The 26,556-nt window shown below is 40.1% G+C and overlaps 3 protein-coding genes across 3 annotated transcripts; all 3 read left to right on the top strand.

The window, feature by feature from the left end:
• Positions 1-183: 183 nt before the first annotated feature.
• Positions 184-17,590, top strand: prkar2aa (protein kinase, cAMP-dependent, regulatory, type II, alpha A). Its single transcript, XM_079467498.1, has 10 exons — positions 184-2,189; positions 12,932-12,967; positions 13,842-13,978; positions 14,165-14,271; positions 14,427-14,580; positions 14,778-14,879; positions 15,039-15,113; positions 16,004-16,069; positions 16,189-16,327; positions 16,438-17,590. Exons 1-10 carry the CDS (start codon positions 1,937-1,939, stop codon positions 16,560-16,562), a joined length of 1,194 nt encoding a protein of 397 aa, XP_079323624.1. The 5' UTR covers positions 184-1,936; the 3' UTR covers positions 16,563-17,590.
• Positions 17,591-18,114: 524 nt separating this feature from the next.
• naa80 (N-alpha-acetyltransferase 80, NatH catalytic subunit) lies at positions 18,115-21,463 on the top strand. The gene is made up of 2 exons (XM_079468472.1): positions 18,115-18,194; positions 20,375-21,463. Coding segments are annotated over exons 1-2 (759 nt in total). The 5' UTR covers positions 18,115-18,192; the 3' UTR covers positions 21,132-21,463.
• hyal3 (hyaluronidase 3) lies at positions 19,102-24,984 on the top strand. The gene is made up of 4 exons (XM_079468471.1): positions 19,102-19,197; positions 22,059-22,996; positions 23,969-24,058; positions 24,225-24,984. Exons 2-4 carry the CDS (start codon positions 22,061-22,063, stop codon positions 24,489-24,491), a joined length of 1,293 nt encoding a protein of 430 aa, XP_079324597.1. The 5' UTR covers positions 19,102-19,197; positions 22,059-22,060; the 3' UTR covers positions 24,492-24,984.
• Positions 24,985-26,556: the final 1,572 nt, after the last annotated feature.

The following is a 26,556-nucleotide window of genomic DNA, read 5'->3' as shown; positions in this document are numbered from 1 at the left end:
TGATGGGTTTGCTTGAAGTGAGAGATACTGGCATGTCCATCCCTCAGCATTTAATTCGTAAAATGAAAGGAAATCCCACTGTCACAGGGAGCTTGTTCAATCGGCAGGGGGCGTACAGAGATCCCCAGAAAAAAAAGCGATGACTGTAGGATTTAAAGGTAGGTTCTCCGTGGCCATAGCAACGGCTTTACCTGCGACCTGAATGGAGGCACGAGAATAGATCGGCTGCTCTATATTTACTGACACACGCAACAGGGAACTCCATCTCTCTTGGCATTTATGATCTGCGTTTAGTCCCCTTGAGATTATCCAGACCCTACTGAGCCCTTCTAGGAAGCCTACAATTAGTTTAAGGAGCCTCACATTCTTCAATGGTAGTCGTCTCTTGCACTAGAGGGGTTTCACTGCCTATTGCTATGAAAGACATGTGAATTTAACTACTTGAACTAAAGCTTTAAGGTGGTGCTGATTTCAAGTAAAAGTTCTCAAATACGGGCTTCTTTGTTAGACTTCAATTCGTCGTCCTTATGTATAAAACGCGATCGGGCTTAGGTCAGAATTGGGCCCTGAGCCCCACACTAGCCTCATCGTCACCCACTTCCTAAATCTCGCACAGGCGCTTTAAAAGGCGTGACCAACTGTGTCAATCCTCACTACGATTGGTGTATTCAGACGTCCGTCAGGGCTTGCCGTTCTGGCTCACTCTGGAACTCCGTGACCGCGCCCCCGAGTCTCAGCGGCTCGCGGAGAAGGAGGGAGAGCGCGCTTCGACGAGAGGCACACACGGTCTGTTCTTAGAGCAAAAACGATAAATTGAGCAGATACATGGCGAAAAGAGTTTTATTCGACGTCACGACACGTAACCGTTCCGGACCGCGCCTCTGACAGCGAAAGGCAAAGTCAATATTCGCATCTCTCGGTGGTTGGAGTTTTGTCTTTTTTTAGGGCTTTCGTAGCACTTTCGTGCTTGGAATCGCGTGAGCACAAGTATCTCGGCGAGCATCGTTTCGTGCTTGCTGGTGACACCCGTGCGTTCCGTTCCTGAAAACTACAAGGTGACTTCTGTCTACTTTCCGGTTCGCCCGGTGTTCCTCTCAACGTCCGGCCGGTTGCACATTCAACCTGGCCGGCGCGGCCTCGTTCCTTGTCAAGCCCCCGGCGACAACACATCTGCATCTCCGTTAGAGCCTTGTACACTCTCCACAAAAACACCTGTCGTGTTTACAACACGGAGGACACCAGAAGAAAACGGAGGAGACGGTCGGATCTGTACTCTGTCGATACAGACAGACGGAGCTGTCATACAGCATATCAACTAGGCAAAGCTGAAAAATCCAAGCTCGTTTGTCTCTAAATTGACGTATTTCGAGTTTAGTCTTGTATGTATTTAATGCATTCGTGCGTATCCGTTATTACGATTTAAATACCGTCAAACGTATAAACTGAACACGTTTTGTGCAAAGGGAAGGCCTCGTCTGCTAACTCCGATAGCTCCATCGCTAACTCAGCCTTGCTTTAATCGGCACCTCTAATCGTATTACCAGTGCACATTTTGACTCCCATTCAACGTTTGGTTTGTACTTTTCTGCATAATATTGTAGTGGTTTTAATCTGAAGTTATTGGTTCGACGTACAGTGTAGTAATATCATTGCATGGCATGCTTGCTGAGCTGTTTCTTGAGCTGAAGAAGGAAATAGAGTTGTCAGCCTTTATTTTCAACTCATCGGCCTGATATCCAGTTAATTCCCAGTTTTGGGGAAACCATTCTTATGTGTTGGGCTGGTTTCAGCTGACCTTTGCTCTGTACCAAATTAACTAAATCCCAGCTGCATGCACTGATACGGAAAAAGACTTGACTTGTATTTTTGTACCGTAGTTCAAGAGCCATATAGAACAGGGTTAGATATCTGCGGAAACCCATACTACTGCGTAGACATGAGCATTGAGATTCCAGTCGGTTTGACGGAGCTGCTGCAAGGCTACACCGTGGAGGTGTTGCGCCAGAGGCCGCCGGATCTGGTGGAGTTTGCCGTGCAGTATTTCACCCGCCTGCGGGACACCAGGAGCCAGGACGGATCTGGAGCCGTCGCCAAAACTGGTGGCAAAGGGGTGATGTTCGATGGCGAGCCTATGCAGACAGAGTCCAACGGTGACGAAGATGACGAGGACGATGACTCAGATTTTGAACGTAAGTGCATTGTATTAAATGTGCAGATCTTAAGAATGTGGGCGGGGGTGGTGTTCATCGCTTTGTGCTTATTAAACCTGTAAAATGCGGCGTTTCTGAAGCGCGCGTGTTTATTTTGTGGGCTGTGCATGCTGTTCGTGTAATAACACGTTAAACAACAGTGTCAAATTGCGTTTTGTGATGGGTAACGTGAGAAAAGGCTCGAGTGGAGGAAGCGCCTGATGTAGGCAAAGCCTCGCGCTGTTGCCATGGTGCTCACTCGAGCTCTTGTCCACGCGGGTTGATTGAAAGGACGAGAAGCAGCCTGCACAAGGCATCCCAGTCTCCAGTAGATCAAACCCGCGATGCATGCATGCATATATAAGATGGACAGTCGTTCTCGGTTAATAGATGCTCATTTGTATTATAATATTCATACGAATGTCGTTTTGGAATGTATAATCTGGTTTGTGATGTGGGATCGTTTTGGCAGCGTAGGCTGCATTCGTGCTGTATGAGCTGGTTGTATGAATGATGCGGAGCGGCCATTGAGAATGCTAACAGGGATTTTTCATAATGGAGAGAGGTGCGCTCGCACACATCAAAGAAACCCCCTTCCCTTTCATGTAGTACACAGCGAGCAGCTGCGCTTTTATGGCATGAATCGAGCACTGTGAACTAAGCGGATTCACTGCGAGATATTACTTCAGTTAAGCCAGGTCAGCGTTTGAAACATTTCTTTAAATATCGATTTTTTTAAATCGATATTTTACAGGGAGGGCTAGGGAGAGTGAAGCATTGAGGACACTGGATGTGTCGAAATGAATAGAGGGATTATCACTCATGACCAAATGGCTTAATCATATTTGATCAAGTTGTGTAACATCTAATACCTCTTTGTGTATGATGGGATTGTGATTATTATATCCCATGTTTACCTGATTGTGATTAGTAGAAATGCTATAGCTATGGTCAGATTCTTGCCTGGTACTTTCGCTAAACCAGATGGGAAAGTCAAGTTCAGGCTGTGTGCTAAAGCTCATATCAGATCAGTGAGTGATGACCGAGCGCATGTTTTTGTCAGTTTGTGTAAGTGATTTGGGTTTATGCAGGTGTCTCTGTTCAGGGTTCAGAAATAGTGGCCTATTTGCCTCATTACCCTCTCTCTCTGTGTTTGTGTGTGTGTGGAACGCACAGATGTGGTCAGATCACAGATGGCCTGAAGTTTCTTCATATCAGCCTCTTTGGAAAGTTCTTGAATTCCCGTTAAAGTTTTAACGAATTCCGTTAAGGTAAATCAGTCAACGAAGTGAAATGTTTGTCTTCAGAGCATCATTAATGTACAGGAGAGATTTGAGAGGAGAGCAGGAAGGGTTCTGCGTGACAGATGTGTTGTTTTTCCAGAGCAGATCTTAAGTGAGCTGAGGAATCCTGAGCATGTTGGGGCATAGTTGTCTTTACACGCTCCGTAAGGACCATCCCACCATGATCGTACAATTTAAGAAAAGACATCTGAACATCAAAGCAGAACTTGTATACCGTCATGACTGCTTCTCCATGCTTAGATACTGTATCACAGCTTGTTGCTCATTTAGAATTTGTTCCACATATATTTATGCATTTGGCCTTTTATCCAAAGCGACTTACATTGCATTATACTATACATTGGAACCCATGACCTTTGCTTTGCTAGCGCCATGCTCTTACCACTGAGTTACAGGAAAGCCACATACAAGGGTGGTTTAGGGTAAAGATGATCAGCTTTTTCCTCACTTCTGCAAGACTGAATTGAATTGGTTCCACACATTCAACCTTAAGCCCTCTTTCTAAAACTCTTACAAAGATGTCTTTGCAAACCTAATGGCATCCCACATGAACACCCAAAATGGGTCTAAAGCTATTCTAAGCGTTTGTGTGTATTTTTTACAGAGATACAGTGTGCGCTCTTCCACCATCGCACCGAACCGTTCTAAGCAAAGTCTGAATCTGTTACAGTAATGTTTTTCCACGTGAGCCTGGTTCGACACGGCACGATTACAAACTGTTCTCGGTTGTCTAACGGTGCTGAATCGCTCGAATGAATGCGCGCAGAGGTATTGTAGCTCAGTCTGTTGTGTTACCAAGGCAGTGCGTGCCACGTTTGTGTTTACATTAAAAAAATCCGTTATCAGCATTGCGGTGGAAAACGTACCAATTACGTACCGGCTGGCTTGGATCGGCATGGAGTGGAACAATTAAGCACCGATTCAGCGCGATGGTGGAAAAGCGTTCAGACTGAGTTGTGGCTCCTTTGTAGAGAGAAGAGTGTAGTCTTTGTTTTAAATGTATATATTGATGTGAAACTTTATATATACACGTGATTTTTCTTTACTCACAACATTACAACCTGCAGTACCCCAGCAATGTGTCCAAGAACTTGTTTGTGCTCTTTGTCACTGCTGGGTTGTCTTTTGTCAGTGTTGATGTGACGCTGAAACATGATGGGTCTAAGTAAGTCGCATTACAAATGTAAAATAATTAAGCACACAGAAACCGAACTGTAAACAAACTGTCTGTTAATTTTAGGGATGCACTATATTATCAACACGCAGATATTATCAGCCAAAATTGGCTCATGAATTAAATATTTTTATCTTTTAACCCTATATAGAAAAATTACGGCGATATACTTTGCCGATAAAATACGTGTTGATTATGTGAAGGCGTTCTGATATGAGCGTGCACTCGCAAAGACACCAGCTATCACACTAGCAGATGAGTAGTAAAGTTCATTTTCGTGTCTTATTGCATCTGATAGGGTTAGTCATATAAACACAGTGCTGTGTTAAAAACGCACAAGGTTTTAGGTTAAGCCAGTTATTATTTCACAGCTATGTCGTTAGTTTGTAGGCTAATGCTATAGCACAGTACCGTACTCTTTATCGTGTCCATCCACATTCGCCACATTCAGTGTGGCATAATCAGTCAGCACGGTCTCTGCAGGTATATATGAGGACAAAAGCTCATTGTGTATGGCAGATTGCTGTGAGAAGGCTTACCATGTCGCCCATCACTGTAAATACAGCATTCATTTACACTGATGCCAAGCTACAGCTAAACCTATTAGCCATTAAGAGTTATTTCTTTGATCATTTCTCAACGATTCTCAATAAGTCTGTATGGAAATCACTTGTTATCTATTTGTTGGGTTTTTTCTTTAGAGGTTTAATCAGACATTATGACTATGTGCTGTTTTATTGCTGTCAAACAGTACAACTCCATTACAAACTTCAGCATGCCACGATAGAAAGAAACTTGAGACGTACCATTTATTCTATCATCATCAAAAAAGATTTATACGCTTACAGTTTATCGCTATCGCTATTGGTTAAAATGACTTGAAAAATATTGCCATTCATTACCACGATGTGGTCGCTGGTCGTAAATACTGTATACTGGATAGTGTTTTGTACTTGGACGTGTTTTTATGTGAAAACATACAGGCTCAAAACTTAAGACAATCTGCTCAGTGCTCTTCAGAGGCCTGGTACGAGTGGGTTTCAAATATTACCCTATCCATCGAGTTAAATGCTTATCTGAGCAGGTTTTTATGGCCTTCACAGGGCACTAAGAGTCAAGAGTATTTCTTTTCCAGCTTGAATTTACTTTAAATACATGCCCTCTTAGAATTTTAAAAAACAAAAACCCACTCGCTAGTTTGTCTGTTAGCGAATATGCGTTGATTCTTTTTACTAGTTTGTATTGTTTGTGTGTTTTTTTTATGCCGTGCATGACTATATATGATTCTTTTGTGTTAGGGGTTCTGATAAGAATCTGGACTTTAGCACTTCCTCCTCCTCGTGTCTATCAGCAGTGATTTACCAACTCATCCCTGGACCAGCTTGATCTTCCCACCAACCATTGCAATGACTTCAGAAGCCTCGTAAATAGGCTATATGCACACGGGGCGATGACGTACTTCAGCTAAAATCTCTGCCAGCTAGGTCACTTCCGCTCACATAGCACTAAGGAGATTTTTCACAAAGTGATAAAGATGTGTATAGTAAGAACACAATCCAATTTCACTGAACCGACAGCTCTAGGGGTGAACATTGTACCTTTTGTGATCATGCCTCTAGTAAGTGCAAACGTTACGTTCACTTTTTTTTTGTTGATGTACCTTGAAACGGATAGCCTGAAGTGCTTCTCCTTTTTGGTTGTCGACGTATGGCGAAGTTTTTCCTAAAGCGCCGGATGTAACTGACCTGGCAGAGATTTTGGGGGAAGGACGTCATCGCGCCATGTGCATTTACCCCATTGAGGCCAAAATGAGTTAGTTGAAATAGTCATGTTACTTTAATGTTTAAGCCCAGAATGATAATTGTAGACTGGCTAGTGATTCAACTAAGGTGGTGTATACATTAGCCTGTTGTCGTACAAAAACTGCATTTTAGAGCTAAAACAATCCTCGCTTAAACTGCCATTTCCACATGCTCTTTTAGAAAAATCTGCGTTTACACTACACTAACGAAAACGCATGACACAAGCCCATTCTGATAAGTGCATACATTCGTTGGCTGTTGATGACAGTTGGTTACTGGTCACAGACCGACCAGTATAAAATGAACACGATGGTGAGGAAAAGCGAGGAGGTCTTCGTGTTGATAACGTTAGATGAGGTAATCCATGTTATTAGACTTGTTTGATTTCATTCAGCGGCTTGCAGTCCGATCGAAGGATGACTTCGTAGTACTGAATTAGCTATTTAAAATCATACGGCTCTCGATTCTCTCTTGCGTTGCTGTAATGTCACAGTGTCGATCTGTGTTTGCAGCGCAGCTTGAAGTTAATCAAGCTGGTTGTTTACACGGTCCTTATGAGGCTGGTCATTGTCGCCACCAGGTAGCGTAATGGATCATATGACAGTGGCTTAACGAGTCAGGGAAGCAAACGCAATGATACAGATGAGCCAATCAGTAAGCGAATGTGGGCAACCACGTCTGAGTATTCTAAAGTCTCAGTTTTCAGCCGTTTACACATAAACGCAACCCCACAGTTTTCATTCGGGGGCGTTTCATGCGTAACCGTAGGCACAATTATGAGTTTTCAAAGGAAAACGCAGTAGTGTAAACGCCGCCTAAATGCTCCAGTTAGTGACCTTATATTTGTTTGTTCTTAGAGCAAAGCACCAGAGCTCTCTCTTCTCAAGGCATCGTGGGTAAGGCCAAAGGTTAGGCAGGATGTGGAAATGCTGCACATTATCTACATTGTTGCCTACACTATTTTCGTCTCCTATTAACTGTAATCTTTAGTTTCCTCTCTCTTTCCCACTTTTTTGGCACAAAGTTGGCAAACGAAAGGGGAACATTTCTGACCTCCCCTCGCCGCATGTTTCTTCTGGAGACAACACACACAAACATACTGTAATGCAACTTTATAAGTTGTGTTCAGGTCAGTCTGATTAATGGAGTTGGCCTGAGGAGATGAGGTCATTGGGATGAGTGAAGTGACCAACAAGAAGTCTCAGGTGAACGTTTTGATTGGATGTGCCTTGCCCTTCAGCCGGCAGCCTGTAATACCTTATCCACCAATCAGAGAGGAGTTAAAAGAACAGACAGTGACCTTGTCCAGCCAGCGTGCAGATTAAGCAGAAGGATGGCCTCGTCTAATCAGAGACAGAACTGACCTTGCTTCTAATGGTCATATCATACACATATATGTTTCACACCCATGAGTGAATAAAAGTAAACAAGATCTTGCATACGTTCTCCCTCTGTATCTGTGTAATTAAGCCTCCGTCTTTCAGTAAAGGGTTAAATCTACACGCACTGAGCTAGACTGATCCACACTGCCTTATATGGGCTAAAGGGAGACACAGAGCACAGCAGAAAGAGACAAAGTTTTGAACAGAGGGGGGGTAGAAGCACCAAGATTGATAGCTTACAGCAGGATGGAGAGAGAGAGAGAAAACACAGTAAGCTCTGTTGGATAGTGGGGTTTTGTAATCCAAAGCTTCACAAACCCCTGAGGAGCAAGAAATACTCATGAAAAATACACAAGCGAAGACATCTGTGTGTGTTGTTTGAAAAGTGTCATTTAATGAGTTCTAAAGCTTTCTGCTGCTGTTTTATAGTGTAGACTGTATTTGAGATGGTGATTGTACGATAGTCAGACCAATGAATCCCAATATTTATATGTTTATTATAATGGCCAATATTTGGCTAGTTTGATACTGGCCCGCAATTGTGACATTTTCCCTTCCAACTGGCCAACCCTTGATAATTCACATTTTCTGTTTTTAAAATGGTTTTGGGAGAATTTTGTGTAAATACATTGAGGGAGATAATTATTTGATCCCCTGCTGATTTTGTAAGTTTGCCTGCTTACAAAGAAATGAAGGGTCTATAATTTGTATGGTACGTTTATTTTAACTAATAGAAACGGAATATCAACCAATGAAAGTGCCAATCAGCAAGATTTCTGGCACCAAAGATTGGTTATGTGGATCATAAATTAGTCCTGTTACTTTAATAAGGTACTCCTAAATCAGCTTGTTATGTAGATGAAATATGCCTGGCAACAGATTCTGTATCTTCCATTTCGACCTCTCCACCAAGACCAAATCAGTTTCAAAGGATGTCTGGGACAAGATTGTAGACCTGCACAAACCTTGAATAGGCTACATGGAGCTCCCTGCAAGATTCCCTCAATGGGGTAAAGATGAGCATGAGAAAGGTTAAAGGTCAGCTCAGAACTACACAGATGTTAATGATCTCAAGACAGTTGGTTACACACTATGCCACAATAGATTGAAATCCTGAAGCACCCGCAAGGTCCTCTTTCCCAAGAAGGCCCGCTTGGCTAGTCTGAAGTTTGACAATGAACATCAAAATGATTCAGAAAAAGGCTTTGGAGAAAGTGCTGAGACCAAAACTTACTCCTGTTTTTGGAGGGAGAGAAATGCTGACTATGACCCCAAGAACCTCATCCCTACAGAGAAGCACAGTATTGGAAACATTATGCTTTAGGGCTTTTTCACTGCTACGGGTACCTCCTCCCCTTTACTAGATCACTGAAGATGGGTCGTGGATGTGCCTTTAACATGACCCAAAACATATTGCCAAGGCAACCAAAGAGTGGCTCTAGGAGAGGCACATTAAATGTCCTAGCCAGTCTCTAGACCCTATCCGATAGAAAATCTGTTAAGGAGACTAAAACTCCAATTTGTTGAGCGACAGCTAAGAAACCTTATAGATTTACAGAGGAGTGGACTAAAATGAATCCTGAAACATGTGCAAACCTGGTGACCAACTATCAGAAATGTCTTACCTCTGTGCTTGCCAACAAGGGTTTCTCCACCAAGGACAAAGTTATGTTTAGCTCGGGATAAAATACTTATTTCACTGACTGTAATCCAAATCAATTTATAACCTTTATATAACATTTTCCCCAGATTTTCATTTAAATACCATAAAAATTATTCACCCTTAATTTCTTTCTACGCAGGCAAACTAAAAGATTAGCAGGGGATCAAATAATTATATATACTCACTGTACGTAAAGCAGCATTCTTTCAAATTCAGCAATCTTGTTATTGAACTTTCTTCACTCATTTAGTGTGTGCAAATGGCTGACTCTCACATGACAAGTACAGATCGCACAACACACAAAACAGCCCATGTGTTGCTGAATGGCTCATTTTCAGTCAATGAGCAGTGCATTATGGGTCAGGCTGAGGCTGAGTTTAACTATAGCATTACAGAGATCTCACACACATGCACTGTTTACTTGTAGAATTACCATTTTCTGTCTCTGGCTAATATTTGCCAGCAGCGAGGGAGTGATAAGAGTTTGTGCACAGGGTTATCAAGAATACCATAGAGTGAGATAAAAAGATGAGCCTTGCCTTTCGTAATTCACAGTTCGTGTTATAGTCAAGCAGCAATATTGCTATTGTATATATATACTGTATTTAAACTATAGTAGTTCGGACAGTCCACCCAAAAATGAAAATTCTGTCATTTGCTTCGCCCTCAAGTTATTATTCTTTGTTCTGAAGAGCACAGATATTTAGAAGAATGCTTGTAACTAGGGATGCACAAACTATCGGCCATATCTATATCGGACAATAGATTGCAATTTTTAAGCATTGTCACGCAGTTGTCCTTCGGAGTACAAATATTACTTGTCCGAAGATAAAAAATGATATTTCATTTAAAGTGTCAATATAATTGTTTCGGATCCCGATTGGTCAAGTTTGCTTATAAGCATTTTACGTTGTGTCCGCTGCGGCCACCTAAACTTGTCAGCACTCTCCATGATTGCTATAGATCAAAGACAAGCAGTAATTGTGCACCGTTACTCGTGTTGTCTATTAAACGGTGTACCTCATTCACAGTCAGATGACATATTTAAATAACAGGATTCCGCGTCCACATCTAGTTATATGATCTCAATGCGGTTGATTATTGTCACACTCAAACAAGCACAACCACGACAACCGCAGTTCACACAAACACGCACCTATTCTTATTCTTAGCACTGACAGATGTTTTCATAGCACTGCTTTTTTTTCAAGTTCTATCCAAATTCTCTCTCACTTGTCCATACAAAACATTTACTTGTCCCGGACAAAAGGACATGCGTTAATGTCGAACACTGCTCATGTTGTTTAAAACCTGTATGACTTTTTCTTCTGCAGAACACAAAAGAGCGTTGGTAGTTTTTTTGCACATAGCACAGTTGCTACAGAGGTTTAAACAGGCCAAACAGTTGTAGCACAAGTATACAGTTAACTGAAAAAAGGACATTAACGTTATACAAATGGATGAATTAACGCCCTATAATCGGAATTCTGTACAGTAGTAAATACATTTGTCCATAAAAATACTGTGGTATAATAAAGGATACTATTGTTATTTTATCATCTGGTTCAAATTAAGGGGACTTTTATTTTGGCAGGTTTTCACGAAGACGCTTGAGTTTCAGTTTTTGACAGAAGCTTCACTCAAACAGTGAAGTGTTCGTAAAATAAACACAGAACGACTCTGTGGATGAAGTTCATACGTTCATGTCCTTGTATAGTAAGATGCAGACAAATCCACGAGTATCATGCTTGTAACATGTTAAAGTGTGCAGCTCATTCACTCATTGACGCACAGAACAAGCAGATGACATAACTATTTAAATCGTAGAATTCTGCTTTCGTGATTCCTTCCATGTTTTTCCACATCGCACAGATCATAGGGCTCTAGAATCAATGGACTCAATGCTGCTGGAAAACACGTTTTAATTGCAAAAACTAAATAAAGATAAATAGGCGTGCGCCATTAGTTAACCTCACACATGAACAAGCACAACGACAAACGCACTTCACACCAACAAGCGGCTCTGTCTAATGCACCTTCCAAACTGTAGCACACGCTCGCTACACTATAAAATTAATTCTTGGCACAGACCGATTTTTTTTGTACCATGTATGTAGCACTGTACAGCTCTTTGGGTGAACTGTAATTTCAAATTTTATGACATAACTCGTCCTGTAACATTTTTTACTATGATCATGATACTTCAAACGGTGTGTTTTAATAAGTTGTTTGTGTTTTTGCCTGTTCGGGGATAAATGGACAACAATTCCATAGACTTAAATTAAATGAGGGAGAGATATCTAGGGACTGGAATATCATTCTGTGTGGGCAGAAAGCACCCATTCATAACAACCTGTCAACCACTCGCAACATCCTTGCATCACTGTAGCAACATCTGCACAGATGATCCCTCTTGCATTGCATTCCGAAAATGTAAAAATCTCATTTATACATCGTCCGTCTCTTAACACCTAATTACCACCGTAGATGATTCAAAGAAGAGCAACTTTGTGTATTACTAGAAATGTTATCCTTAGTCATTTAAATCGCCATCAGTTCTCTGTTTCCTGTGCGTCTCTGTCTCTCTAGTTGCTAAGAGAGCCTGAGTGGGCGTGTATTTGGGGGATAGTTGTTATAGTGATGAGGAGGTCTTCCTTGTATTTTGTTGTCATGGCAACTCTGGCCACTTGATATCCCCTACACGTGAGGTTGAAGAACCCCATCTCATGATACTTTACGCTCAGGCACACGCACTTGTGCATTTGATTACTCTTCCAACACGTCTGTATATTAAGCCGCCTTATCTGAATATTATACACATAGTAATGGCAATTATAGAGCGGTGTGTTCAATATTTGATGCAGGTTAATTATTGCCACAGTGTGTTTAAATATATGACACATTATGAAGACAAACATGTAATATGTGCGCTTGTGTGTGTTTATCATAGAGCCATTAGATATGATGAGCAGGGCCCATTATAAAGTCTATGGTTCACTTACAAGGGTGTGTCTGTGTATGAGAGAGATTATTGCTAGTTTTACACCAAAGAGTTAATGGACTGATGGATTGTAACAGCGCAGTGAGAGAGGAGGGGGTGTGCAGACCTGCAAGGCTGAGTTCCCCACACAGTTGTGCTAGTGCACTCATCTGTGATCTACACACAAACAGAATCTCAGTCCCCTGAAACTGGTACAGCCTGTAGGACAGGTCTTTGACTGACCTTACCGAATATTTAACACACCCACATGGTTACTGTAGGGCACATGTGAGATTTTGAGACTGAATTTGATCATTAACATAGTCTGAATGGTGCGTGCGTGCGTGCGTGCGTGTTTTCAGTTGTGGTCCATTGTGAACACGAGAATGTAAACCTTCATTAACTCTTGTTCTTAATGTCTCTCTTTCTCTCTCTAGCTCCTCCCCCCAGCAGATTTAACCGAAGAGTGTCGGGTGAGTTCTGTTTGACGTCATTAGACTAATCATGTGGTTTAAAGTGTGTGTGTGTGTGTGTCAGATAAGTGCCCTGCCTTTCCGTCATTTTCCTCTGAGTTTTTTTTATAGTAATTACGTCGCCACCCTGACTGCATGCCCACTGTTTTTGCCACTTTCAATTGTGTTTCAGTAAAATTCCCCTCTTTCAACATACAAAGTCCTTTCCTCAGGAGTCCCATGTGATCTGACATAAATAAAAGCATATCAAGATGTACCACCTATAAAGAATGTAAACTTCCTGTTTAATCCAAAGTTAATTGTGGAGAAAATGATTCCAAACACAGAGTTACAAAAACTTCAAGGTGCATTTCCATTTCCTGCTGTCCTTCCTTTTCGGTCAAGTCTGAAAACACACCATAGTCATCAGAAGCACAATTTTGCCAAGGACTCCCAAATATAATATTATAAATATAACTTATGATTTGATATTTATATATACAAAAAGCCATGTTACAATAGTAAGTGTGATTTTATAAATATTGTTTTAGAATTTAAATTATTGGCTACATTTAGAGTAATGTTGGATGTATAAACATGTTTCTATAAGAAACACTGTGGAAACAAAACGTCAATACATTTCTGGAAAGTATTTATGAACCAAGAAAGAAGAGATCGACATTAACTAACTTAACTTAAAGTGAGTACAAATACTTGGAAATAAAGCAGTTAGTTTAGTAGACATAAATAAATGTTTCTATGTTTTCTGAAATTTTCAGGTGGTCCCCCTGGAGGTCTCCAGACTCCAATTAAAAAACATTTTGGCGTCTTTGTTTTTAAAGTTAATTTTGTTTATGATTGAGTCAATAAATGGTTTTTGTAAATCGTTTCTTAGTATGTGCGGAGGCCTTTAATCCCGATGAAGATGATGAAGACTCAGAGCCGAGAGTCGTGCATCCAAAAACAGACGAGCAGCGCTGTAGATTACAGGAGGCCTGCAAGGACATACTTCTGTTCAAGGCCCTCGATCAGGTACATACAGAGCTGTAAACAGATTGTTGTCACCCAGGTTGTGTCAGTCAAACAGGTTTGGTGCGCTTGTCAACCAGCAACTGTCTATTCATCATGATTTTTCTATTATTATATGATAATATGCTAAGATAACATGCACAAAAACCCATTCCCTCAAAAGACTCTGTCTCTCTCTTGCTGGTACAGGAGCAGTTTTCAGAGGTGCTAGATGCCATGTTTGAGGTTCTTGTACAGCCACAAGAACATGTCATTGACCAGGGAGACGATGGAGACAACTTTTATGTAATTGAGAGGTGTGTTTTTATTAAAATGTTGTGTAAGTAAAAAGTAAAAAAATTTGTATTTGCACAGAGAGACACCACAGAAAAACAGTGAGAAAAACCTTGCTATTCCAAATCTTTACAAATGCTTTGTTGCGTTTATGTAATGCATTTGTGTGTGTTTGCAGGGGAGTGTATGACATTGTGGTACAGAAGGACAGGGTGGGCTGCTGTGTGGGTCAGTACAACAATAAGGGCAGTTTTGGAGAGTTGGCCCTCATGTACAACACTCCACGTGCTGCAACCATCATTGCTAAAGGGGAGGGAGCGCTGTGGGCACTGGTGAGTGTGTAAAAGAGCAAGTCAACTGACAGAAAACGTACTGCTCTACCACAGCGCCACCTTGTGACCACACACTTTAAACACTAAATAACTGCAGATACACTTTTACAAAGCTACAATGCTAGACTTGTTTATGTTTCATTGAAACAAGATGATATGGATCGTTTTCAAATGAATGGTGTGCGTATGTTTTTAAGGACCGGGCAACGTTTCGTAGACTTGTAGTGAAGAACAACGCAAAGAAGAGGAGGATGTATGAATGCTTCATTGAATCAGTCCCGCTGCTCAAATCACTAGAGGTGAGAGGAACCTTTATTTAAATGTGTTTTCTACACATTCTGTGAGAAAGTATAAGAATTGCAAAGCTATTTAACGTTATGGACATTTCTAGAAAATGTGTTATTGTAGTATTTTTAAACTGCCAATAAAATGATCGAATGTTAACTTCTTTTTGGTAGCTGTCAGAGAGGATGAAGATTGTTGATGTCTTGGGTGTAAAATCATTTAAGGATGGAGAGAGGATCATTATGCAGGTGACCCGTGTATTTATACACAATAGCTCAAAATTGTTCCAAATGTTGAAATATGTGATCGCATTAAAGAACAAACTATCAAATATGGAGTGCCTCAAATTGCATACTTAAGCACTATTTTATACTGTTGGGCAACTTATCTAGTGTAAATGGGTGAATGGTGTGTTCGTAATAAAAAGCACCCGAGTGATGCATGAATGCTTTAATAGCTGGAGGTGCATAAACACAACACACGCCATGCACTCAATGGTCGCAGCTTCTCTTGCAAAGTTCACCCGATGCTTGTACTTCGGTCTTATGGTGATGTTGAACAAAACAATGCATCATGTGCATTTTGTTATGCGTTCGACGTCATTTGCCCTTGTCTGGGAAACCACTTACATTTCTGATTAGAATAAAACCGTTAAGAATTCCATTTGAGACAATAATACCCGTCAAAAATGCATACGTTAGATGGTGGAGTACATGGTGTATGGGACACTATTTGTCATTTGTGACAAAACTATAGTGGGATTTATATAGGCAGGGTGCACATGCACACTTAAATGATTCCAAAATATTTTTCTAAAATCTCAAACTTATTTGGATTTATCTTTACTATAAATGTCTACGTATTAATATTTAACAAGTAAATGTGGCTTAAGTATCCAAATACATGTAGATGTCAGATTTATTGTAAGTGAATCTGTGGGTGGTGCAGGTGAGAGTCTTAATATCCTCGGTTCAGCTCTCTCACAGAAGCTGAATCATGTCTAAATGAACCAGCATACACACTCACAGCAGGTGTTATTATAGCACTTTAATAATAGAGCACGACTGAAGATAAGTGCTCCGACTGATGCTATTGTATCATTAACCATCATTATTATTATGGGCTGCCACTTTTTCAGGGCGATAAGGCTGATTGCTTCTACATTGTGGAGTGTGGCGAAGTGAAGATTATGATGAAGAGTAAAGTGAGTATCTTTATTGATCCTCGGTTAAATCTCGCCTCTTTATCTGCTCTGTTTGTTACTGGTTAAATAACAAGTTTAGACTTCGATTTGGGTTTGATATACACATTTCTGTCTCTCAGACAAAAGCAGACAGACAGGATAACGCTGAGGTAGAGATTGCTCGCTGCAACCGAGGGCAGTATTTTGGGGAACTTGCTCTCTTCACCAATAAACCACGAGCTGCCTCAGCCTACGCTATAGGGGACATCAAATGCTTGGGTACGTGTGTGTCTGCGTCCGACTATACTTTAGTTAAGTAGACTTTTCTGTGAAAACAACGATTGTAACAATGACGTTGCATAGCTGACGTGTATGGTTGTGTGTTGTAGTGATCGACATACAAGCCTTCGAGCGTTTGCTGGGGCCATGTAAAGAGATCATGAAGAGAAACATTGCCCACTACGAGGAGCAACTGGTGGCCCTGTTTGGATCCAGCGTGGACCTGAGGGACTGAGACAGACTTGGCCGTGCCTTAGACATACACACACAAAATACAACACATAGGTTACACACAGACATTTTGTAGGCACATTCCTTTTTATGCGCACCCATATTGCAAACAACACACACTTAAAATCATACCTCACACACGCACACAACACACATGTCTACTGTCAATGTGTCAGCTGCTCAGTCCGAAAAGAGCATGACAACCTTATTGCTGTGACCCTGAAGCAACCACAGCGTGGAGAGGACATGTACACAGGACACATTCACTTACACAAAAATCCCCAGCCAAGGACTCAGCCTTCATCATGGTCATCTGCAGTCACAACAAAGAAAAGAGATGAGATAAAAAAACAAAAAGCTATGTTTAAACAAGAAAAAGTTGATATCTTTCAATAAAAAAATGCAAAAAAGCGCAAAAATTTAGAGTTTAAGAGCATTTTATGATAATGCAAAGCTTTGATAAACTCTGGTTTAAATATGACCCGTTTTCTTCCCTGCTGTTGGTGCATAAAAGTTTTTTTCTGGTGGTATCCACAGTGACCGATTTTTCTTCTCAACTCCACGTGGTATTGATTAATCTATTACTATTATTATTATCATCATCATTATTATTGCTATTATTTTGTTGAAGGTTGACTCGCTGTTACACCGCCCCGCCGATTGGAGGATGCGAGACAGAATCTAGTGCATATTTTCCCTTTAGCCTTTATGAATGAGTCGTCCTGAAAGTTAAAATAATGCAGACGTTTTGGTAACCTGCTGAGACTCTTATGTTGCGAATGTTTTTGTGAGCGCGTGTGCGTATGCGTGTCCAAATGTTCCGTCTGTAATTACAGGAACAGTGCCATTTAAATGTCAGGAATCGGTTTTGTGTTTGTAAACCTTGGAACGGAGGCACCATGAAAGTGTTGTGGGATGGAGTATTTTTTGTTTAAGGTTGTAGCTGGTGATTGTTAGTTGGTTATCACCTCTGAGAGTTGGCTAGTTACAGCATTTACTGATTGTTCTTTTAATAAACTTTGGATAAATCAGGATGTCTGCATTTATTTGGGGGTGTGTGAGTATTTATTTTTCCACGAAATGACTGTATCTTAAAGGGTAAAGGGTAGTACACTGAAGCATGCGCCATTGTTTCTATTAACCCTGACAAAAGCGGCGATGCCCCAAGGGATTTTTTTCCAGTGGATGTTCAACAGTCAGATAATAATGCGGAAAATGTGATTTTATTGTATTGCATTGTTGTAATTTATTGTCATTACATGTTTGAGTGGGGTTAACAATGTCAAATGTTTATTATAATTCAAGGTTCGATAACAATTGATAAATACTATATTTCTGAATTAAAACGTCGTCCGCTAGATGGCGCGTCATCATAGTAATCATGTTGACCTCTCAGGTTTCCTGGTGACAAAAATGCCGCCATATATATGCACGTTTCACATTTAAATATTTCATTTATAAATTGTTTTTACAATTAATAAAAAAACATGTTTAGTGTTGGAAGTGAAAGTGTCCGGTAGGTGGCAGTACGTCGCCTTACGTCATACTGTGATCCGGTTCACGAGCCCAATAGAAGAAGACGGAGTTGCAAAGACAGCTGCTCTTTCTGCTGTGCCAGCGTGAAAGTTATCAGCATGTAGGTATCCGTTAAATCAAGTTAAATTATTAACTAGAAATGAAATGCTCGTGTCTCTCACTTGCATCCGAACCAACTTGCCTTATTGCTGTGGCTGTATATGTTTTTACTTTTCTGAATTGCAAGGTTGTTTATACGTGTTCCTGCATGGTGTTAATTCATTTTAAAGATGCAAGCCTGTGATGATCGTATAAAATACGTTATTGGCATGCTCAGAAATGTAATATCAACACCTGTCCGCATATAGCTCGTCCTGTGCCCTGATGGCACACATACATCTGCCTTACGTCTGTTTGACGTCTGCAAGACGTAGTTTGCTGTCAGGCGTAATATAGACCTCTAGAAGATGTTTATGATTTACAATGGATGAGCAACAGCTCTTTCTAAGATGTTTTTACGCAGCAGATGTTTCCAGATCTTTAGCAGGCTTATTAAAGACGTCTCGGAGATGTATTGAAGGTGAACAAACTGTGTATTGCAGATGTCTTGCAGATGTCAAATAGACGTCGGCCAGATGGATTGTGCTATCTGGGTGGCGAATGAATGACTCAAGGGTCTGAGACCTGCTGCCCCAACGCTAGACACCGATTCAAAATGCTTTGTTTAGCTGTGAATCATTGTCAGCATGAAAAGCATAACGTCCTAGTTAAATGTAAGTTTGCTTTGATCTGTAAATCTATAAGCTGCATCCACTTTGTATACATGTCACAATGCAGTTAAAAATACAGATTTTCTCCAAAGTAGGACCTTCAAACCTTTGTTAAACTCACACATTTCACACTTGCTCAAGACAAAAAAAGCTGTTAAAAGCAGCTTCCTTTTCATTAGTGATCTACAGCCCGCCTCTTCTCCTTAAAAGGAACACTAACTGATGAAACATGAAAACTGGCCAAACAGATTCCAGGTCAGTGTTCGAGCCTAAGCAATTACATCATTATCATTAAATCATCTTGTTCCCCAAAGAGCAAGTCTTGAAACTAAACTCTATCTCTTAACTCTGCAGGTGAGGCTATTTCTCTATTACAAACTAAACTGGTGACTTTGGCAGATTTATGTCGTGTGTGTGTTTTATTGTGCTAAATGTGACGGTTATTTGGGTTTGCTTAACAGAGTTGTCTGTTGAATGTTTTGTACAGCTGTCATGTATAATCGGTCAAAGCGTGACCTATTTTCTCTCAGAGAATGTATTCACTATGAATATATTGAGTCATCTGTCATATATTTTCCTGTAAGTCTATGCACAACTTTTCATAAAAAAGGGAAATAAACACCCATCATGGGTGTGACAAAAAGAAGAGGTTTTTGAGAGACTACATACTTTGTATTTAAAAATAAAAAATGCTTGTAAATCTTTAAAACAAACTGTACATGGGTATTGGCTTCAACTTTATATTGACTTCTGAGCTATCAGTATGGTCAAAACCTTTGATAAAAGCCTTTCATGGTTAGGTTGACCTATGCATTGAATTGCCTATATGCGTGTGTAAGATGTTATAGTATATAACTTAATAATGAATTGTCTTATATCTCTAGACATCATCAGTCGTTTTTCGCTACAATTAAATTTCACATCAGAACACAGTTTAGCGGGGTATCACACATTTAGAAAACACAACTGCCACACATACAAACCACAGTTTTCTCAGCTATCAGAACTAACATGTTTATTTGTACTATATTTTGAAAGAAATCTACTCATGAAATGAATTGTTGTCATTGTTTTTGCTTGTGTTTGTTCCTTAGACAATGTGATAAAATAAACTTTGTCGCTCATATTGACATTTGATAATTTATTTATATGGAATCTATGAATCTAGCATTTGCTTGTGATAAAATGAAATGTGGATGTCTTGATAACCACCATACTGCTTGTGTTGAAAATAACTGACAACTGTTGCTACAAGGAATGTGTGTGTCATGTTGTGTCGTAATGTTTTAAGACTAGTGTGGCGTTCAAATCCATCTCTACTATCCATAATCCACTGCTACACTTGTCTGGCTGGATGGATGGATGGATGGATGGATCTCTATCAAATTTGTTTATTGTTTTATTTGTACAGCAAATGTTGTTCTGCTAATATTTTTTTTTCAGTAATAACCCAAGAACTGTTCAGTCATGTGGTATTTAAAGCGAGACTGACTGACCTCTATGTTGACTCCTGCCCTTGGCGTGTGTACAGGTGTGATGATGATGATGGCGGCGGCAGCGCAGTTCGAATTGAACCACTTCATGAGCGCTGGGACTTGGAGGAAGCGTGCGCAAAGCTACTCAATGCCCAATGGCAACGCAGCATGGGAGCGCGAATTCACTCCCTCCGCCAATCTGGTCACAACTATCCTCTGTGTCTTCTCCTACTTAAGGGGGAGAGGCGGAGTCAAGATGAGAAGCTAATTGGCCACGCCCGTTTGGCCCGTGTACTGGGGAGCCGTAGCTTGTTTGTGGAGTCGGTTGTGGTGTGTAGCACACTGCGAGGGAAGGGATATGGCCGCATCCTTATGGCGGGTGTAGAACGATATGCCAAGGCCCGGGGCTGCACCCGATTGTGCCTAACCACCCATGACAAGCAACATTTTTACACCCACATGGGGTTTGTGCTGTCCAAACCAGTCCAAAGTGTTGGAACACTGGCCTCCTTCATGCCTATGGAGGTGCTGCACAAATTATGTAGGACTGCAGAGAATGACGAGAAAGAAGAAATGGAGGGAAAGGTGAAGAGTGATGGCGATAAATTGTCCTTGAAGTTGCTAAACAATTGTGCATCAGTTGCACCTTCCCATTTTCCACCTCCACCACTCCCTCCTAACTCCATCCCTGCCCATCCATCCCCTCCGTCTCCTCCTCCCTTGTCCTGGACTCCAGTTAATCAGACTCTGGAGCAAACGCCATACACAGACAACAGAGGTCTGCCCATCTTTTGGATGCACAAGGACATTTGAGACTAAAACATACTTTGAAAATAAATAATTCAGGGATACACAAGCGGTGTTTAAGAGACAAGAAGATCATGTAAACCTGTTTGAATTATTTTAACTCCAAATAATGTGACAATCTGTGCCTTAATAGCAAAGTTTTACTGTAACTTATTCATTAAAAAGAGCTGTTTTGTGTTTTTCATTTTGATCTTATATTCCCCTGTACAGCTGCTTTGGAACAATGCACATTGTGAAAAGCGCTACATAAATACAATTGCATTGAATTGAATTAAGTTTTTATTTGAAGTCACTGAAAATTATTTTGTCAAAATAAAAACTTTATAACTTTTCTCATTTAAGAGGATCGTGTTTACATTTGTACCATTCTTGATCCTTCAAGGGATAATTTACCCCAAAATTTAAATTATGTCATCATTTACTGTCTAGAACTGAATGGGTACCGCCATTGTACGGTTACCGACATTCTTCAAAATAATCTTGTTTCGTGTTCTGCAGAAGAAAGTAAAAAGGGTTTAAAATGACATGAGCGTGAGTAATTAATAACATAATTTTCATCCCTTTAATGTTAAGCAAAAACAAGTTAAATATTGAATGAATCTTTAAGCAACTCTATATCTTGCATCCTGTAACTGGTTTATGTGACAGATTATTAAATGTTTTGGTCCTTACTTTGGGTTTGTAAAAGCTACATGCAAAAAATATTATACAATAATTAGCAAAATGCTGTTTTAAGATTCCGTTTTAGCATTTTAGATTCTGTTTGGTGATACTGTAGTACAATATATGTTAACAAAACCTAAATAGACTTCTATGTGAATTACGCTGTGCTGATCTTATTTAAACAGTCACAGACTACCTTTTAAATGTTTGCTCTATGGTACATTTTTCAGATATTTGATTAACACACGTCTGTCTGTGTATATTTTATAGGCATGCTTTTTGGATTCGTTCTACCACGTTTCATCCTCATCTCAGGTCTCTCAGTCCTTTTATCTCCCCTCTGCCCTTCACAAAATATGGCGAAGGGGGTAGAGTCTGTCGAGGATTCTCGTGTCTTTTCAGTGATCTGGAATATGCCTACAGCTCGATGCCAGAGGCGATATGGGGTCTCTCTGCCACTGCGCCAATACAACATCATACATAACTCAGAGCAGAGATTTCTAGGTCCCAATATCAGCATATTCTATCAGCGTCGTCTGGGCCTCTACCCCTACATCAACCGTAAAGGGTCAAAGATTAATGGTGGTCTACCTCAACAAGGACACCTAAAATCTCATCTTTCACTGGCCGAGGTGCAGATCAATAACGTCTTTAGAAGTACATTCTTTGGGTTAGCTGTGCTGGATTGGGAAGCGTGGCACCCCATATGGATGTGGAACTTCGGAAGCAAAATGATATATCGAAAGCTTTCCAAAGAGCTCGTCAGGTGGAAACATCCAGAGTGGTTGGAAGAGGAAGTGACATCAGAGGCAAAGGCAGAATTTGAATTAGGAGCAACAACATTTATGTCAAAGACTCTGCGTCTTGGAGTTCACCTCTGCCCTAAAGGATTATGGGGGTTTTATGGGTTTCCTACTTGCCACAACAACCATGGTCAAGGAGAGAGTGGCTACACGGGTCAGTGCCACAATGGTACTGAGAAGTTGAATGACAGACTAGCGTTACTATGGCAACAGTCCACTGCCCTGTATCCAAGCATTTATTTGAGGCATAAGCTAGCTGGACACAAACACACTCAACTTATGGTGAGACACCGTGTACTAGAGGCACTTCGTGTGGCATCCCAGCATTCACCTGGCAGTAAAGCACTCCCTGTTTTCCCGTATGCCAGAGTGGCATTCACACACACGTTAACGTTCCTGAATCAGGTACATATAAGTTGGTCTTTTTCTGCTCAATAATGTTACCACTTACACATGCTGTCTCACATTTTCAAGGTCAAAATTTGATGTTTGCTTTGAGCTCTTTTCTCATCATGCATAAGTGAGTTCATGTCCTCTACCCAGACTATTCATTTTAATAAATTAATGTTGAGCTCATGCCCAGCACAATCTCTTATCACACTGAGCGCTTAGTCAAATCAAATGTCTTTTCTTTTAAACCAGATGTGATATTGGCCAAGCAGTTAGCTATAAACTAACCTAACATGCTCTTTTATGAGCCAAACTAAAAGAGAAGTGATGCTTTCACAAATGCATCCCCTGTGGCAACTCTAAGAATGAAATACCCTAATACCCTAAATAATAATTATCTTCATAATAATTAATTTATAATCATTGTAATAATTTACTCACCATCATGCCATCCCAGACTTTCTGTCTTTGGTGCTTAATCTGCTTTTTGTAGCTTTAACTTTACATTGTTGCTTTAAAGGTAAAGTTCACCCCAAAATGAAAATTCTGTCATTTACATTTCAAACTTGTATGACTTACTTTCTTCTGCATAACATAAAAGAAAACGTTTGTACCCATACAATAGATGTCTTGTTGTGTCAATTACATTAAAAGTACCGCCGTTGTTCAGTTACCAACATTCTTCAAAATATCTTCTTTTGCATTCTGCAGAAGAAAGTCAGTCATACAAGTTTGAAATGACAAGAGTGAGAGTAAATAATGAATTTTCATTTTTGAACTTTATGACAGCATTTTAATATGAAATCGTTTGTGTTTAATTAAAGAAACCATGTCATGTACATCTGGGATGGCATAAGCGTGAGAAAATTTTGAGAACATATTTATTTTAATCGCAACTTTTTGTTCAGATGTTAAATCGATCTTGTGTAACGCTGGATTTACATACTTGCATAAAATTATTTGTATTTTGGCTGATTGTCTTTGCAGACAGATTTGGTGCACACACTAGGTGAGAGCGCTGCTTTAGGCGCAGCTGGAGTTGTGTTATGGGGTGAGCTGAGTTTTGCCAAGTCAAAGGTCAGTACCTGTGTGTGTGTATGTGTGTGAGACCTTACAGTTAGTTTGGTTAATCGTGCCTCTGTGTGATAAGCCATTGCTTTATTGTTTACGCTGCCTTTGGTACACTAAACTAAAATACACAACAGGCAAAATTGTATTATAATACGTGTTTATCTCTCTTCAGTTGCAATGTACTCTCCTGCAAGACTACCTACACTCAGTATTAGGCGAGTATGTTGCCGCCCTGCAGGCTGGTGTGGTGAACTGCAGCAAGAGACTGTGTAATGGACAAGGGCGCTGTGCACGACAGGATGCTCACTCGGGTTACATGATCCCTCTTCATGACAATTACAAAGCTGATGTTCTCAGTGACATGGTAACAAAGTTCAAGTGTGTGTGTTATGAAGGATGGAGTGGGCAGCAGTGTGAAAAGCAAGAATTGGCAAATTAATCAGTGTGAAACCCAATTCGAAAGAAAAAAAACCGGTACACTAACCCTCTTCTCTCAACAGGTATTGGTCTAGCTTTTGTTGAAGCTAGTAACTTTGTATTAGCACCTATTGTACTATTGCTCTTTTTGTATGACATATCGCTTATTTCTCCCCGAACTCTTTGTAAGTCGCTTTGGATAAAAGCGTCTGCTAAATGACTAAATGTGAATTTAGCTTACTATGACATATTTCAGAGTGAAACTGGGTAGTGAATGTCTCCGGATTGACTGTGACAATTCTGGAATGCTGGAAAAGCCTGAGCTTAAAATATAGGAATAGCTAGTTGCTAATGACTCTTCTCCAATTAGCCTAAGTAGTGCAACTGAAGAAGGAACATGAAATTAATTTGATTAAAGTTTAATATGTTTTCATTTGGAATAATGTGTGCCAATGAATTGTTCACAGTAAGACCAAGAAACCTGAAGTGCATTAAAAACCCCACAACTAGTTTGCAAGCATGTTGTCATTTTTAATAGATTGTCATTCTCCTTGTGATATATACACATCATATTTTCATTCTGCAATATTCAATCCCTCAAAACTCACCACAGTCCACTTAAACACAAAACATTTACCTCGCACCTGCAAGAACCTATTATGCCATGAACTACCAAATTATGACTAAGGTTTTATGATGAGTGATACATAGCTGCTTAGATATGTCCACAAAACCTTTTTTTCTTTAACAATCTTCTGTGTCAGTCATTCAATTCAGGCAGCATTCGAAGCAGTGTAGATAATGGGTATGCCATTGAACAAGAGTGGAATGGTAAGATACCAGTTTTACTTATGTTGAATCAGATCTCACAATTTCTTCATGAATAGGTGCAACACAGTATGAGACATTTTAGCAATAAAACACAGATCTTGTTCCTTTAAAAACACACAATAGATCAAGAGTGTTTTATATTACTTTTTTCTTGCAGTTAAAAATACTATCTTATAACAGGTTTAATTAGACATATTCTTTCAAGATTCTCTTACTTTAATATTACTTTTTTCTTGCAGTTAAAAATACTATCTTATAACAGGTTTAATTAGACATATTCTTTCAAGATTCTCTTACTTTTATATTACTTTTTTCTTGCAGTTAAAAATACTATCTTATAACAGGTTTAATTAGACATATTCTTTCAAGATTCTCTTACTGTTGTTTTATATGATCTTTTGCTGTTAGGATATTTAGCAAGCTAACAACAGATGAATGATTCTATGTACCCTAAACCTATTGGAAAATCTGTTTATTACAACACAGCACAAGTACATTTAACAAGAAAATAAGCTACGGAATCATACATGCTGATGTGTTAATGATGATCTCAGTCATTACAAGGGCACTTCTCTCAGTGATGTCATATCTCAGATCTGCTGTGGGTTCTTGTGGTACATTGTCACGGTCGCTGCTGATCGGCCACTGTCGTGAGGTTGAAGTGCAGCTTTTGTATCCCTTGTAAGAGTTGGGAAATTTCCTCAGATGTTTCCTGTTTCTGTTTCACCACCTCCAAGAGCGTTTGTAAAGCATTGCTCTGATGGACTAAAGGTTAGTAACCGGAAACAAATATTGTTTATAAAAGTTTTTATCAGCACTTTTATGGAAAAGTTTAGAGAGAAGAACAACAAAACAGCTCTCACCTAAAAAAGCGAAGATAAGAATGAGCATCAGGAGGAATACGATGATGGCCGCACATGCTAAAAAATGGCACCACCTAGTGGAAGTGCAAATGTCTTTCAGTCTGCTCACACAGGGCCTCTGCTGAGTTTGCCCAGTTTGACAAACAACTATCCTGTCTTGCATCTGGAGGGTCCCATTGGTGGATGGAGGTGGTGGACGGGGTGGTAGCACACCTGTGAGTGAGAAGTAGCTTTGAGTTCTAGATATCTCACTGAAGTTTATTTATATTGTTATTGTTTTAAAAAAATAAAGATGGTGTACCTTCTAATAGACTAATATACCTTCTTATAGAGTGAAATACCTTTAGAGTTTGTGCGATGCAGATCACTGATAGACTCCACTGAATGGAGCTC

Source organism: Barbatula barbatula, assembly GCF_947034865.1.
Source record: "Barbatula barbatula genome assembly, chromosome: 11".
In the NCBI taxonomy this organism is placed as follows: domain Eukaryota; kingdom Metazoa; phylum Chordata; class Actinopteri; order Cypriniformes; family Nemacheilidae; genus Barbatula; species Barbatula barbatula.
Note: the sequence above shows the minus strand (reverse complement) of the source record. Positions and strands in the feature narration are given on the sequence as shown.

Excerpts from the sequence above, each read along its gene's own strand:
- hyal3 (XM_079468471.1), top strand. The coding sequence starts at position 22,061 with ATGCTTTTTGGATTCGTTCTACCACGTTTCATCCTCATCTCAGGTCTC. Across the intron at positions 22,997-23,968 it reads CGTTAACGTTCCTGAATCAG|ACAGATTTGGTGCACACACT; the intron begins GTACATATAAGT and ends TTGTCTTTGCAG. Across the intron at positions 24,059-24,224 it reads TGAGTTTTGCCAAGTCAAAG|TTGCAATGTACTCTCCTGCA; the intron begins GTCAGTACCTGT and ends ATCTCTCTTCAG.
- prkar2aa (XM_079467498.1), top strand. The coding sequence starts at position 1,937 with ATGAGCATTGAGATTCCAGTCGGTTTGACGGAGCTGCTGCAAGGCTAC. Across the intron at positions 2,190-12,931 it reads CGATGACTCAGATTTTGAAC|CTCCTCCCCCCAGCAGATTT; the intron begins GTAAGTGCATTG and ends TTCTCTCTCTAG. Across the intron at positions 16,328-16,437 it reads AGGGGACATCAAATGCTTGG|TGATCGACATACAAGCCTTC; the intron begins GTACGTGTGTGT and ends TGTGTGTTGTAG.